The following is a 13,701-nucleotide window of genomic DNA, read 5'->3' as shown; positions in this document are numbered from 1 at the left end:
TCACAGAAACACCTCTATCATGATTGTATATCTTTTATTTTTTATAAAAATGTAATACAGTAAAATACAGTATAGAAATACATTACAAGAAAAAGCAAACACTTCTATACAAATCATAAAAATAGAATACATCTTGGTAACTGACTAAGGATGAAGTGGTTAAAAGAATCCTATGAACCTTTAATGTTGTGATTGTATTGAGTGTAATGAAGTAATGACTACTACTGTTCCCATCGGACACACTGGTAATGGAGGAGGAGTGTGTTGTGTACTCTGGGGATGAGGAAGAGGGGTGATTACCTGAGGTGGGCAAGAGTTTGACCATAGAGAGGATGTGATACAATGATGCAATGTCTATCTAAGTCTGAGTTTGACTGAGACAGCCAAACTCCTCTCGCCAACAAGACTCTACAGGCACCATTTCAGACCAATCAAATGACTTGCTCTGTTCTCCGGTCTGATGTCACAACATTCTGCGAGCAACCAGCCAAAGAGTTGAGCAAAGGAGGGAACTGACCCTTTTTTTGGTATTCAAGCACTTCCCAATAAGTTAATAGGTAGATGTAAATAAAGGCTAGCTAATGTTTCTTGTCTCTACCACTTTAAGCCTGAGGAGGGGAGGAAGACTACATTCTGGGCCAACGGTGGACTCATCATGGGACCTGGAGAAGCAGTCTGGGTCATCTGTAAATATCACAACACCTTGTGGACGGGAGAGGGCAGTGTAAAGTACAAGAGGGTCAAACAATTCATTCTAGATCCACAAAGCCTCTTAACATTGGAGAGAACAGGATTCTATTTAGGATATCTGGCCAATAAATAGATGTTTACTTCCATCCGAGGGGAACTCGCTATTCTGTAAACTTTTTGGTGTGCACCAGGGGCGAGTGTTGAGTCATTTCCTAATCTGCCTCCTGGGATTGCAGTGCTGTTCTCCTGTCCCACCTTAGTTCTCATATACAAACAGTCTTTTTCTACTAGTTCCCATTTACTTATGTGGCAGCTTTACCAACCAACCAACCACACACACACCCACACACACATACATCCACACACATGCTCGTTCGCAGTGGTGCTGCATACAGAGGTCGTAACCTTTTCAGTGCCCCCCCCCCTCCTTTTACACCGTCGTTTTAAAGTGCTCTCAGTAGGGGTAGGCGGAGACGGCGATGTAGACGATGAAGGTAGTCTGGTACTCGATGCCTCCGTCAGCGCTGTAGGACAGGGAGCGCACCTTCATCCTGAAAGTGTGGGGCTCTCGGAGGGCCTTGGTTGTGAACAGCACCCCTTTCAGGTTCTCGTCTCGCAGGGCGAAGGGCAACGTCACGTCCTCGTCCACCACCAGGAAGGAGGTCCGGGGGTGCACCACGCCGTCCTGCGTGTACGCCACCAGCCGGATCAGGTCCTGATTGGCCGCAATGCCAAAGGGGAGGGACAGCAGCTTGTACTCCAGTGCGTAAGGGCTCAGTGCACACTCCAGGTCGTTGGGAGGGCATTTCTTCAGACAGAACCTAGAACACAGAACACAAAACATGGATACTTCGCTAGGGTATTCTGTACTTAGGGCTCTATTCAATCAGATCCGCTTTAGCCGACATCCGCATAGCGTTAGAGCTGTCAAATACACAAGCGGCTCCTGGAATTATACCTAAAGGGGACATTGCCATTGGCTGCACTGAGTCACATTAACAGAAATCTAATGCAGTCTGTTTACAAGTTGGAACACTGGAAAGTGAGATGTAATCTACACCTTGATAAGGCTGATAGAAATCCTCAATTTCGTTTAATGATTTTCAGTTTGAGCAACATTATTTCTATATAGGCTACACCTTCTCATTCTGAACTTCTAACGTGAGTAGGACGGTTATGGCTTTGTGACAATGATCACAAGAGCAACTGCTTGCCAATTTTACAGCTCCAACATAGTTCCACCTCCGACACGGCCAAAACATCAGCTATGCGGGTGTCGGCTATCCCTGGTTAACACTTGATCTGATTGAGTCTAGGTCTTAAGTGCGTATACTGCATGATTCTTCAGACAAAATGCAACAAATGTATAGTAAACAACGTGCTGGAGAAGGTACCGGTATGCAAGTGTGTGTTAGTGGTTGTGTGTATGATGGTACGGCGCATTCGGAAAGTATTCAGACCCCTCGACTTTTTCCACATTTTGTTATGATACAGCCTTATTCTAAAATTGATTAAATAAATAAATAATCCTCATCAATCTACAGACAATACCCTATAATGAGAAAATTAAAACAGGTATTTAGATTTTTTGGGCAAATTCATAAAAACAAAGAAACTGAAATACCATATTTGCATAAGTATTCAGACCCTTTGCTATGAGACTTGAAATTGAGCTCTGGTGCATCCTGTTTCCATTGATCATCCTGAGATGTTTCTACAACTTGATTGGAACCTGTGGTGAATTCAATTGATTGAACATGATTTGGAAAGGCACACACCTGTCGATATAAGGTCCCACAGTGGACAGTGCATGTTAGAGCAAAAACCAAGCCATGAGGTCGAAGGAATTGTCCGTAGAGCTCCGAAACAGGATTGTGTCGATGCACAGATCTGGCGAAGGGTACCCAAACATTTCTGCTGCATTAAAGGTCCCCAAGAACACACTGGCCTCCATCATTCTTAAATGGATTATGTTTGGAACCACCAAGACCCTCCATTGAGCTGGCCACCCGGCCAAACTGAGCAATCAGGGGAGAAAGGCCTTGATCAGGGAGGTGACCAAGAACCCGATGGTCACTCTGACAGAGCTCCAGAGTTCCTCTGTGGAGATGGTAGAACTTTCCAGAAGGACATCTCTAAAAACGTACATGACAGTCCGCTTGGAGTTTGCCAAAAGGCACCTAAAGACTCTCAGACCATGAGAAACAAGATTCTCTGGTCTGATGAAACCAATATTGAACTCTTTGGCCTGAATGCCAAGCGTCATGTCTGGAGGAAACCTGGCACCATCCTTACGGTGAAGCATGGTGGTGGCAGCATCATGCTGTGGGGGTGTTTTTCAGCGGCAGAGACTGGGAGACTAGTCAGGATCGAGGGAAAGATGAACAGAGCAAAGTACAGAGAGATCCTTGATGAAAACCTGCAACAGAGTGCTCAGGACCTCAGACTGGGATGAAGGTTCACCTTCCAACAGGACAACGACCCTAAGCACACAGCCAAGACAACGCAGGAGTGGCTTTAGGACAAGTCTCTGAATGTCCTTGAGTGGCCCAGCCAGAGCCTGGACTTGAACCCGATCAAACATCTCTGGAGAGACCTGAAAATAGTGATGCAGCGACGCTCCCCATCCAACCTGACAGAGCTTGAGAGGATCTGCAGAGAAGAATGGGAGAAACTCCCCAAATACAGGTGTGCCAAGCTTGTAGCATCATACCCAAGAAGACTTGAGGCTGTAATCACTGCCAAAGATGCTTCAACAAAGTACTGAGTAAAGGGTCTGAATACTTATGTAAATGTATTATTTCTGTTTTTTATTTTTAATAAATGTGCCAACATTTCTAAAAACCAGTTCATGCTTTGTCATTATGGGGTATTGTGTGTAGATTGATGAGGGGGGAAAAAACGATTTAATCAATTTTAAAAGAAGGCTGTAACGTAATAAAATGTGGAAAAAGTCAAGGGGTCTGAATACTCTCCAAATGCACATAAGAGTGTGAGTCAATGTGTGTGTTTACTGGTTACCCTGTTGCTGGGTCTCTCTGGTAGTTAGGTGGGCAGGGTGTATCGATACACTGGTAACTTCCTCTCATGTTAAAGCACATCCTGTTGGTCCCACACTGGACATTCTGCTCCAGACACTCATCTATATCTGCCCTCACAATATAGGAGTTAGTTATACAACGTATAGCAATACATAACACCACAATACAGGAGTTAGTTATACAACATGTACCGATACATAACACCACAATACAGGAGTTAGTTATACAACATGTACCGATACATAACACCACAATACAGGAGTTAGTTATACAACATGTACCGATACATAACACCACAATACAGGAGGTAGTTATACAACATGTACCGATACATAACACCACAATACAGGAGTTAGTTATACAACATGTACCGATACATAACACCACAATACAGGAGTTAGTTATACAACATGTACCGATACATAACACCACAATACAGGAGTTAGTTATACAACATGTACCGATACATAACACCACAATACAGGAGTTAGTTATACAACATGTACCGATACATAACACCACAATACAGGAGGTAGTTATACAACATGTACCGATACATAACACCACAATACAGGAGGTAGTTATACAACATGTACCGATACATAACACCACAATACAGGAGGTAGTTATACAACATGTACCGATACATAACACCACAATACAGGAGGTAGTTATACAACATGTACCGATACATAACACCACAATACAGGAGTTAGTTATACAACATGTACCGATACATAACACCACAATACAGGAGTTAGTTATACAACATGTACCGATACATAACACCACAATACAGGAGTTGGTTATACAACATGTACCGATACATAACACCACAATACAGGAGGTGGTTATACAACATGTACCGATACATAACACCACAATACAGGAGTTAGTTATACAACATGTACCGATACATAACACCACAATACAGGAGTTAGTTACACAACATGTACCGATACATAACACCACAATACAGGAGGTAGTTATACAACATGTACCGATACATAACACCACAATACAGGAGGTAGTTATACAACATGTACCGATACATAACACCACAATACAGGAGGTAGTTACACAACATGTACCGATACATAACACCACAATACAGGAGGTGGTTATACAACATGTACCGATACATAACACCACAATACAGGAGTTAGTTATACAACATGTACCGATACATAACACCACAATACAGGAGTTAGTTATACAACATCTACCGATACATAACACCACAATACAGGAGTTAGTTATACAACATGTACCGATACATAACACCACAATACAGGAGTTAGTTATACAACATGTACCGATACATAACACCACAATACAGGAGTTAGTTATACAACATGTACCGATACATAACACCACAATACAGGAGTTAGTTATACAACATGTACCGATACATAACACCACAATACAGGAGGTAGTTATACAACATGTACCGATACATAACACCACAATACAGGAGGTAGTTATACAACATGTACCGATACATAACACCACAATACAGGAGGTAGTTATACAACATGTACCGATACATAACACCACAATACAGGAGGTAGTTATACAACATGTACCGATACATAACACCACAATACAGGAGTTAGTTATACAACATGTACCGATACATAACACCACAATACAGGAGGTAGTTATACAACATGTACCGATACATAACACCACAATACAGGAGGTGGTTAAACCGATGCAGTTATTGAGTATACTGTACCTGCAACTTTTACATAGATACATTTTCCTCATCAAATGATTTCATTTAATGTATTTTCTTATAGTAGAATATAGGGATGCTCTCTGAGCAATGACGAATGGATAGATATATAAATAACGTGAATAACTGATTCATCGATTGACTGACTGACTGAGGGGGAGGTGTTCTGCTCACCTTGGCAGGTCTTGCCGTTGGTCATGAGGCGGTAGCCGGCCGGACACTGACACCTATGGCTCCCTGGAGTGTTCATACACTCATGCTGGCACGTGTCCCTCACCTCACACTCGTTGATGTCTACACACAAACACACACACACACACACACACACACACACACACACACACACACACACACACACACACACACACACACACACACACACACACACACACACACACACACACACACACACACACACACACACACACACACACACACACACACACACACAGAGGAAACATTTATCAGTTGAAACATGTTATAAAGGTGTTTTAGAAAACAAGGGGAAGCAAACCCCAGGTAGCACAGCCATGCAGCCAGGCCCTCCTCTCCTTTCAAACTCCTCCCCCTCTGCCTGTCCCCCTGCCTCCTCTATAGTTACCTAGGCAACGGCCACCCCTGGCCTCGTACCCCTGCGGACAGGCCAGGGCCTCCCTGCGTCTACGCTGCCTATAGCGCCCCCCAGTGGCAGCGTAGGAGGGGTAGCTCTGAGATGCCAGGCTGTGGTACTGGCGCTGGAAGGCGCTCCGCTCAGGGGAGTGCTGGGAAGAGCTGTAGCCGTATGAGAAGCTCTGGTAGCTGGGAGGCAGCTTCTCCAGCCCCGCGCAGGACTTTCCATCCCCAAGCAGGTGGCGCCCTGGCGGGCACACACACTTGAAGCTGCCGGGGGTGTTGAGGCACTGGTGCGCGCAGGGATGGGGCGCATGCTCACACTCATTACTGTCTGGTGATGTCACAGCACCACAGAGAGAGGGGGGAGGGAAGAGAGAGAGGGGGCAGGAGGGAAAGAGAGAAGGGAAGAGAAAGGTGGCAGGGGGAAGAGAGAGAGGGGGCAGGGGGTAGGAGAGAAGGGAGGGAAGGGAAGAGAGAGAGGGGGTAGGAGGGAAGAGAGAGGGAAGAGAGGGAGGGGGAGCAGGGGAGAGAGAGGAGGAAAGATGGAAGAGAGGGAGGGGGGAGGAGGGAGGAGGGAAGAGAGAGAGGAGGGAAGAGAGAGGGGGGAGGAGGGAAGAGAGGGAGGAGGGAAGAGAGAGAGGAGGAAGGAGGGAAGAGAAAGAGGAGGAGAAAAGGAAGAAAACAGGCAAGAGTAAAAGTTGAGTAAAGTGGGGGATATGGAGCAGGGGAAACATACAGATAGACAGAGGATAAGGCAGTTAAGGAAGAAGCAGATGAAGTGGGAAAATACAGTGGTGTGAGGAAGACAAGAGGATGAGAAAGGAAGAGATGGAAAACAATCACCCCAACGTACAGGAACAATCACCCCAACGTTTGACAATACATATCATGTCCCTAAGGCATAAGTGTATTCATCTAAAAAGTGTCTTTTAACTTTTTATTTATGTTGTATTTTACCCCCTTTTTCTCCCCAATTTCGATCTTGTCTCATCACTGCAACTTCCCAGCGGGAAGTCCTCCGAAACATGACTCGCCAAACCACGCTTCTTAACACCCGCCCACTTAAGCCAGAAGCCAGCCACACCAATGTGTCGGAGGAAACACCTTTCAACTGACGACCAAGGTCAGCCTGCAGGCGCCCGGCCTGCCACAAGGAGTCACTAGAGCATGAGAAGCCAAGTAAAGCCCCCCCGGCCAAACCCTCCCCTAACCCGGATGACGCTGGGCCAATTGCGCGCAGTCCTATGGGACTCCTGATCACGGCCGGTTGTAATACAGCACGGGATCAAACCCAGGTCTGTAGTGACGCCTCTAGCACTGCGATGCAGTTCTTTAGACCACTGCGCCACTCAGGAGGCCCACCTTTTAACTTTTTCAATGAGAGAATTAATTACATCTCACACCAAACAAGAATGCTTGAATTAAATAAAATCCAAGGGCTCTATTCAATCGCTGAAGCTTTACAGATTGTGCGATAGAAATGTCAAGATCATTTTCGATTGAGCCGATATATGCAGCGTTTACCATGAATGCAGTCTCCGCTAACGTGGGAAAATTGCCTTTAAATTCCAATCATGCTGTAACGCGGAACTTGCGCAATACGGATTGGATAGAGACCGTCATCTGTATATATTGTAAACACATACTTTTGCAGGTTTGCCAAACAGTCTCTTAACTCACTATGATGCTCAGTTAAAATGTTGCCACTTGAAATTTAAATGAAACATACTGTATATCTAATTTAATGCAACAAAATATTCACATTTTACAGGTAAGTAGGTACAGAGTAGACATCAGTGTCCAGTGTTGATGATGTCATAGGGGATACGGACAGAGACAGTGAGTGTATGCCATTACAAAGCAAAGCGACCCCAGGTTGGGTGCAACCCAGAGTGAAAGGTCAAAAGGCCAAAGGTGGAAACTCAGGTGTAAGAGTGACAGAGCCAAGAGGGAGAGAGAGAGATGCTGGCCTTGTGATGACAGACAGACAGGTTCATTCCAGGTCCCTTTCCTGTTGTCCTGTCTGTGGCTCCTTACCTTTCTGTTAACCCTGTGTTTACACTAACTACACAGCCACTCAGTACCTAGTGCTCATCTTCTCTTTGTGATAGTTATGAGATAGTAAGGGATTTCCACAGAAGACAACAGTTCTTTAGCTACATTAGCATTAGAAAGGCAGAGGGAGGATGTGATGCCACAGCTGGCTGGGGTATTACTGCAGCTTAGAGCAGGGACTGGGGGAGAGATGGAGAGAGGTATGCGTGCAGAAGCAGGACCCCCTGAGGTGAGGTTTAGTGGCTGAGGTGTATTGGGTGAGGGGTATTGGGTAAGGGGTAGTGGGTGAGGGGTAGTGGGTGAGGGGTAGTGGGTTAGTGGTAGTGGGTAAGGGATAGCGGGTGAGGGGTAGTGGTGAAGGGTGAGAGGTAGTGGGTGTGGGGTGGTGGGGTGAGGAGTAGTGGGTAAGGGGTGAGGGGTAGTGGGTAACGAGGGGGACCAGTACAGAGAAAAAATTCATGAAATGTATGCATTCACTACTGTAAGTCGCTCTGGATAAGAGCGTCTGCTAAATTACTAAAATGTAAATGTAAAATGAGTGAGGGGTAGTGGGTAAGGAGTGAGGGGTAGTGGGTAAAGGATAGTGGGTGAGGGGTAGTGGTGAAGGGTGAGAGGTAGTGGGTGAGGGGTGGTGGGGTAGTGGGGTGAGGAGTAGTGGACAAGGGGTGAGGGGTGGTGGGTAAGGAGTGAGGGGTAGTGGGTGAGGTATAGTGGGTGAGGGGTAGTGGGTAGTAGGTGAGGGGTAGTAGGTGAGGTACAGTGGGTGAGGGATAGTGGAGGTCTGCGTGCAGAAGCAGGGCAGCTGAGGTCGCGGTCTGAGGGGTAGTGGGTGAGGGGTGGTGGGTGAGGTGGTTTGGGGGTAGAGGGGGTACGTACCCACACAGGGGCGTCCTACACCCTGAGAGCGATAACCCCTGGGACATGTACAATGGTAGCTCCCTCTGCTGTTCTCACAGATCTGGTTGTATCTGCACTGGTGGGTCCCGTCTCTGCATTCATCTATATCTATAGGGGGAAGACACATGGAGAGGTTTTATATTGAATATAGATATTTGACATTGAAACCATTACCCCACCAAACAGAAAGGGCTGTATATAAAATCCACCCACTCCCAACCTTTTCTTTAAACATTTATAGTAGGTTATCCTCAGATCTACTGGACACAAAATCCTCCTTTCAGTTTTGAATAGTGTCTTTTGAAGTGGGGTAAGAGTGAGGTATGAAGGGGCTGATGCCCAGTTCTGGAACACTCACCCACACACGTCCCGTTGGCACCTTTGGTCATGCCAGCAGGGCAAAGGTCAATACAGGTGTAGCTTCCCCGCATGTTCTTACACTGCTGGTCTGAACGACACACCCTCTGTCTGCACTCATTTATGTCTGAGGAGAGAGAGAGAGGGCGAGAGAGAGAGAAAGAGAGAGAAAGAGAAGCAGGTCAGGTCCAGAACTGAAACCTTCAAAACCCGTTTCACACTATTGTGCCGACCCAGTCTGTAGTGTACTGTGCTCACCTATACAGCGGCGGTTCCTGAGTTGGTATCCGGGCTCACAGGCACAGCGGTAGCTACCGATGGTGTTCAGACAGTGCTGGTTACACGGGTTAGACTCCTGGCACTCATTAATATCTTGAAAATGAACCAAAATCAAATAAACAATAATACAATTACAGCTTGGAAATAGCTTTTTGTCAGCCGGTTATTGTCATGCAACAGACTGCTGGTCTCACGGTAATTAACCGTTAATTAACATAAACACGTTTAGCATCTCCAGGCCACCATGCATTAAAGCTGATGATGCGAGCTTTTGGAACATCTACATTTAAAAAAGTATAATAAATCAATGTAATATAAAGCATCACAATAAATCTATTTTTTTATCTTAGGCAGGTCTGAAGAAACATTATGATATGAAGAAAATGTATTTCTGAAGAACAGAATATGAGTTGGCCTACTGTATGTTATCTGGCTATGCACCATGCCATAGGCTCTAGGATTATTCATTTAGCTGACAAGATACAATATGCTTATAATCACCTTGCCATTATTTTATATTATATGATTTTATAGTAAGAAGAACATAATTGAACTTAGCTGAATAAAATAGAAATGATATTTTTCCCATTCTGGAGGACGTGCCCATATGAAGTGGCTATATTGAGCGTAAAAGTGATCATTTGAAACAGGTCCTATATGCTAGATTTTGAGTTATTTGGCAACTTTAGTAGTGTATGATACAAACCTTAGAATGCCATAGAAATCAAAGCATACACTATAAATACAGAACTATAGTGAGGAGAGGTGAGTTTTAAAAGAACATCCTGTTTTGATAAGTATTTGATGTGATTTTTGATTGCATTTGCATTGATGTCAGACTGGTTAGAGGGACAACAGTACCCTGAGTACCAGGCCATTAGGACCTGATGGAGGGACAATAGAGCCCTGAGTACCAGGCCATTAGGACCTGATGGAGGGACAATAGAGCCCTGAGTACCAGGCCATTAGGACCTGATGGAGGGGCAATAGAGCCCTGAGTACCAGACCATTAGGACCTGATGGAGGGGCAATAGAGCCCTGAGTACCAGACCATTAGGACCTGATGGAGGGGCAATGGAGCCCTGAGTACCATGCCATTAGGACCTGATGGAGGGGCAATGGAGCCCTGAGTATCAGGCCGTTAGCAACCTGATTTTTTATTTAACCTTTATTTAACTAGGCAAGTCAGTTAAAGAACAAATTCTTATTTACAATGATGGCCTACACCGCCCAAACCCAGACGACACTGGGCCAATTGTGCGCTGCCCTATGGGACTCCCGATCACAGCTGGTTGTGATACAGCCTGGGTTCGAACCAGGGTCTGTAGTGACACCTCTAGCACGGAGATGCAGTGCCTTAGACCGCTGAGCCACTCGGGAGCCCTGACTCATGACTGCCGGTGTGACGGTAATGTGGTCACCGCAACAACCTTACATAGTAATGACACTTAATATACTGTATTAACTACTGACAAGCTTGAAAATGGAAATGAGTGTAACCTTGGCAACTGTGTCCATCGGCTGTCCTTCTGAAGCCCCGCCCACAGCGCATCACACAGCGGTAGGAGCCAATGGTGTTCTCACAGTCCTGCCCGTCATGGCACATGTGCCCACCCAGAGAACACTCATCAATGTCTGAGAACATAGAGAGAGGGAATCATTAGACATTAAGTCTTTAAACAGAGGCAGAGATTCTATGCGAGTAAAGGTGGTTGTATGGAGGAATTAAATAGGTATTTGTTTTTCAGTGTACATAGGGCTCGATTCAATCCGTATGGAAGAAATATCACAGAAGATCCGTTTTATAGCTTGATTGAATTGTAGAGACTGCATTCACAGTAAACGCTGCGTATGTCGGCTCAATTGGAAATGACCTGTACATTTTTACACGGAACTCCCGTGATACTTCCGCGATCCGGATTTAATCTAGCCCATAGTGCGTGTGTGTTTGTGTGTGTGGGGCGTACCCTGACAGGTCCTGCCGTCAGCTGAGATGGTGAGTCCTCGGGGACATGAGCAATAGTAGGTTCCCATGGCATTGTGACAGGCATGAGAACAAGGGTTCCTCTCCTTACACTCATCCTCATCTGAATCATAACACAAACAATAACAGTCTTATACTCAACGTGGATACTGACATGAGCTAGGACTTATACTCTGCCATTTTACCCCAAACACTGTTTAAAATGATGTTTCTTATGGTTTCTCAAGACAAATTATGCATTCAAGTGAATTTAAAATGTGCATTTAAGTGAATCTCCACTGAACATAATGTAACAAAGGAAACTGCTCCAGCATGAACAGAGGTGTGGACAAACTCCCCATGTTGAGAAGACAGACTACCAAAATAAGAGGTCTGTCATGATTACCTGCACAGTAGGGTCCTGCAGAGTCCAGCCTGAAGCCAAGGGGACACTGGTTACTACGATCACCTGACAGAATATGGATAAGGTTGTTACGTTAAAGAGACTGAGATATACAAAAGTATGTGGACACCTTTAAACTAGTCGATTTGGTTATTTCAGCCACACCCGTTGCTGACAGGTGTATAACATTGAGCACACTACCATTCAATCTCCATAGACAAACATTGGCAGTAGAATGACCTTACTGAAGAGCTCAGTGACTTTCAACGTGACACCGTCATAGGATGCCACCTTTCAAACAAGTCAGTTTGTCAAATTTCTGCCCTGCTAGAGCCGCCCCGGTCAACTGTAAGTGCTGCTATTGTGAAGAGGAAACGTAATGTAGTAAATACACTGAGGGTACAAAACATTAGGAACAGTCTGTCTTTCCATGACATAGATTGACCAGGTGAATCCAGGTGAAAGCTATGATCCCTTATTGATGTCACTTGTTAAATCCACTTCAATCAGTGTATATGAAGGGGAGGAGACAGGTTAAAGAAGGATTTTGTTTAGCCTTGAGACAATTGAGACATGGATTGTGTATGTGTGCCATTCAGAGGGTGAATGGGCAAGACAAAAGGTTTAAGTGCTTTTGAACGGGGTATGGTAGTAAGTGTCAAGAACTGCAACAGTGCTGGGTTTTTCACACTCAACAGTTTCCCGTGTGTACCAAGAATGGTCCACCACTTAAAGGACATTCAGCGAAGTTGACTCAACTGTGGGAAGCATCGTAGTCAACATGGGCCAGCAACCCTGTGGAACACTTTCGACGCCTTGTAGAGGCCATGCCCCGACAAATTGAGGCTGTTTTGAGGGCAAAAGGGGGGAGGGGTGGAAATTAATAGGGAAGTACAGTATAGAGAGCAAGAGAGAGAAAGAGAAAGAGAGAAAAACAAGGACTTTAAAGTCTCACCCTTGGTGATGGTGGCGTGGATCTTGTATTCCAGGACTTCCTCTAGGGGGTGGTAGTGGGCGCTGATGGCCGAGGCATGGAGCGTCTCCACCAGGTAGGGCATCTTTCCCTTGTCAGGGTCGTAGGTGATTGTGTGGTTCCAGGAGTAGGGCACACTGACCCGATCAATACTGAACATCCGGGTGGATAAAGCATACAGCTGGCCTGGACCAGTCTGAATGTAGTCCTCTGTGTAGTCCTGGGTCAGATGAACAACAGCCAGCATGGGTAAGCCTTAACCAACAAGTTCTACACCTCATAACCACCTTTCATTGTCTTTTTGTAAGTCATTTAAATTGTTTGATCGTGATCTGTGATCGTGATCTGTAGTCTGGTTATCATAGTTTGTCATTATGGGCCAAACTTGAGATCTGTTGTGTATGTTAAACAAAGATTGTCTTCAGCACTGATTTTAGTTACACTTCAGATCTCAAATGAGGAGAGTATGATAGTATGGAGTGTGTAGTGTAGGGTGTAATACGTCTGGGGCTGTGTGTTCTGTTACCTTGATGCTGATGTCAGCATTAGACGGCAGCTGCAGAATGTGTCCATTCAGCACGATATCCAATAGCAGTGCTCCGTCTGAGTCCAGCCCCCGAGCCACATGGGTCATCCTCAGGATCTCACCTGGTGGACAAAGAGGTCGCTTTATAAAGGCTGAAACCCTTTGTT

At 45.4% G+C, this 13,701-nt stretch overlaps 1 protein-coding gene across 2 annotated transcripts in view; it reads right to left on the bottom strand.

The window, feature by feature from the left end:
* Positions 1–17: 17 nt before the first annotated feature.
* hmcn1 (hemicentin 1) overlaps positions 18–13,701 on the bottom strand; it is a 236,670-nt gene continuing 222,986 nt past the window's right edge. The window contains exons 95-106 of one of the 2 annotated variants that reach the window (XM_045687880.2): positions 13,535–13,656; positions 12,991–13,228; positions 12,039–12,101; positions 11,637–11,756; positions 11,170–11,304; positions 9,649–9,762; positions 9,392–9,517; positions 9,013–9,141; positions 6,071–6,412; positions 5,644–5,763; positions 3,712–3,838; positions 18–1,511 (exon numbers count right to left, since the gene is read on the bottom strand). In XM_045687880.2, the coding sequence (XP_045543836.2) occupies positions 1,145–1,511; positions 3,712–3,838; positions 5,644–5,763; positions 6,071–6,412; positions 9,013–9,141; positions 9,392–9,517; positions 9,649–9,762; positions 11,170–11,304; positions 11,637–11,756; positions 12,039–12,101; positions 12,991–13,228; positions 13,535–13,656 (2,003 nt within the window). In that variant the 3' untranslated portion in view covers positions 18–1,144. The remainder of the gene's footprint in view (positions 1,512–3,711; positions 3,839–5,643; positions 5,764–6,070; positions 6,413–9,012; positions 9,142–9,391; positions 9,518–9,648; positions 9,763–11,169; positions 11,305–11,636; positions 11,757–12,038; positions 12,102–12,990; positions 13,229–13,534; positions 13,657–13,701) is intronic. The other variant, XM_045687881.2, reaches the window with a different exon arrangement.

This window comes from Salmo salar, chromosome 10 (assembly GCF_965601325.2).
Source record: "Salmo salar chromosome 10, fSalSal1, whole genome shotgun sequence".
NCBI classification, from domain to species: Eukaryota; Metazoa; Chordata; class Actinopteri; order Salmoniformes; family Salmonidae; genus Salmo; species Salmo salar.
The sequence above is the reverse complement of the archived record's forward strand: the minus strand, read 5'-3'. Positions and strand labels throughout refer to the sequence as shown.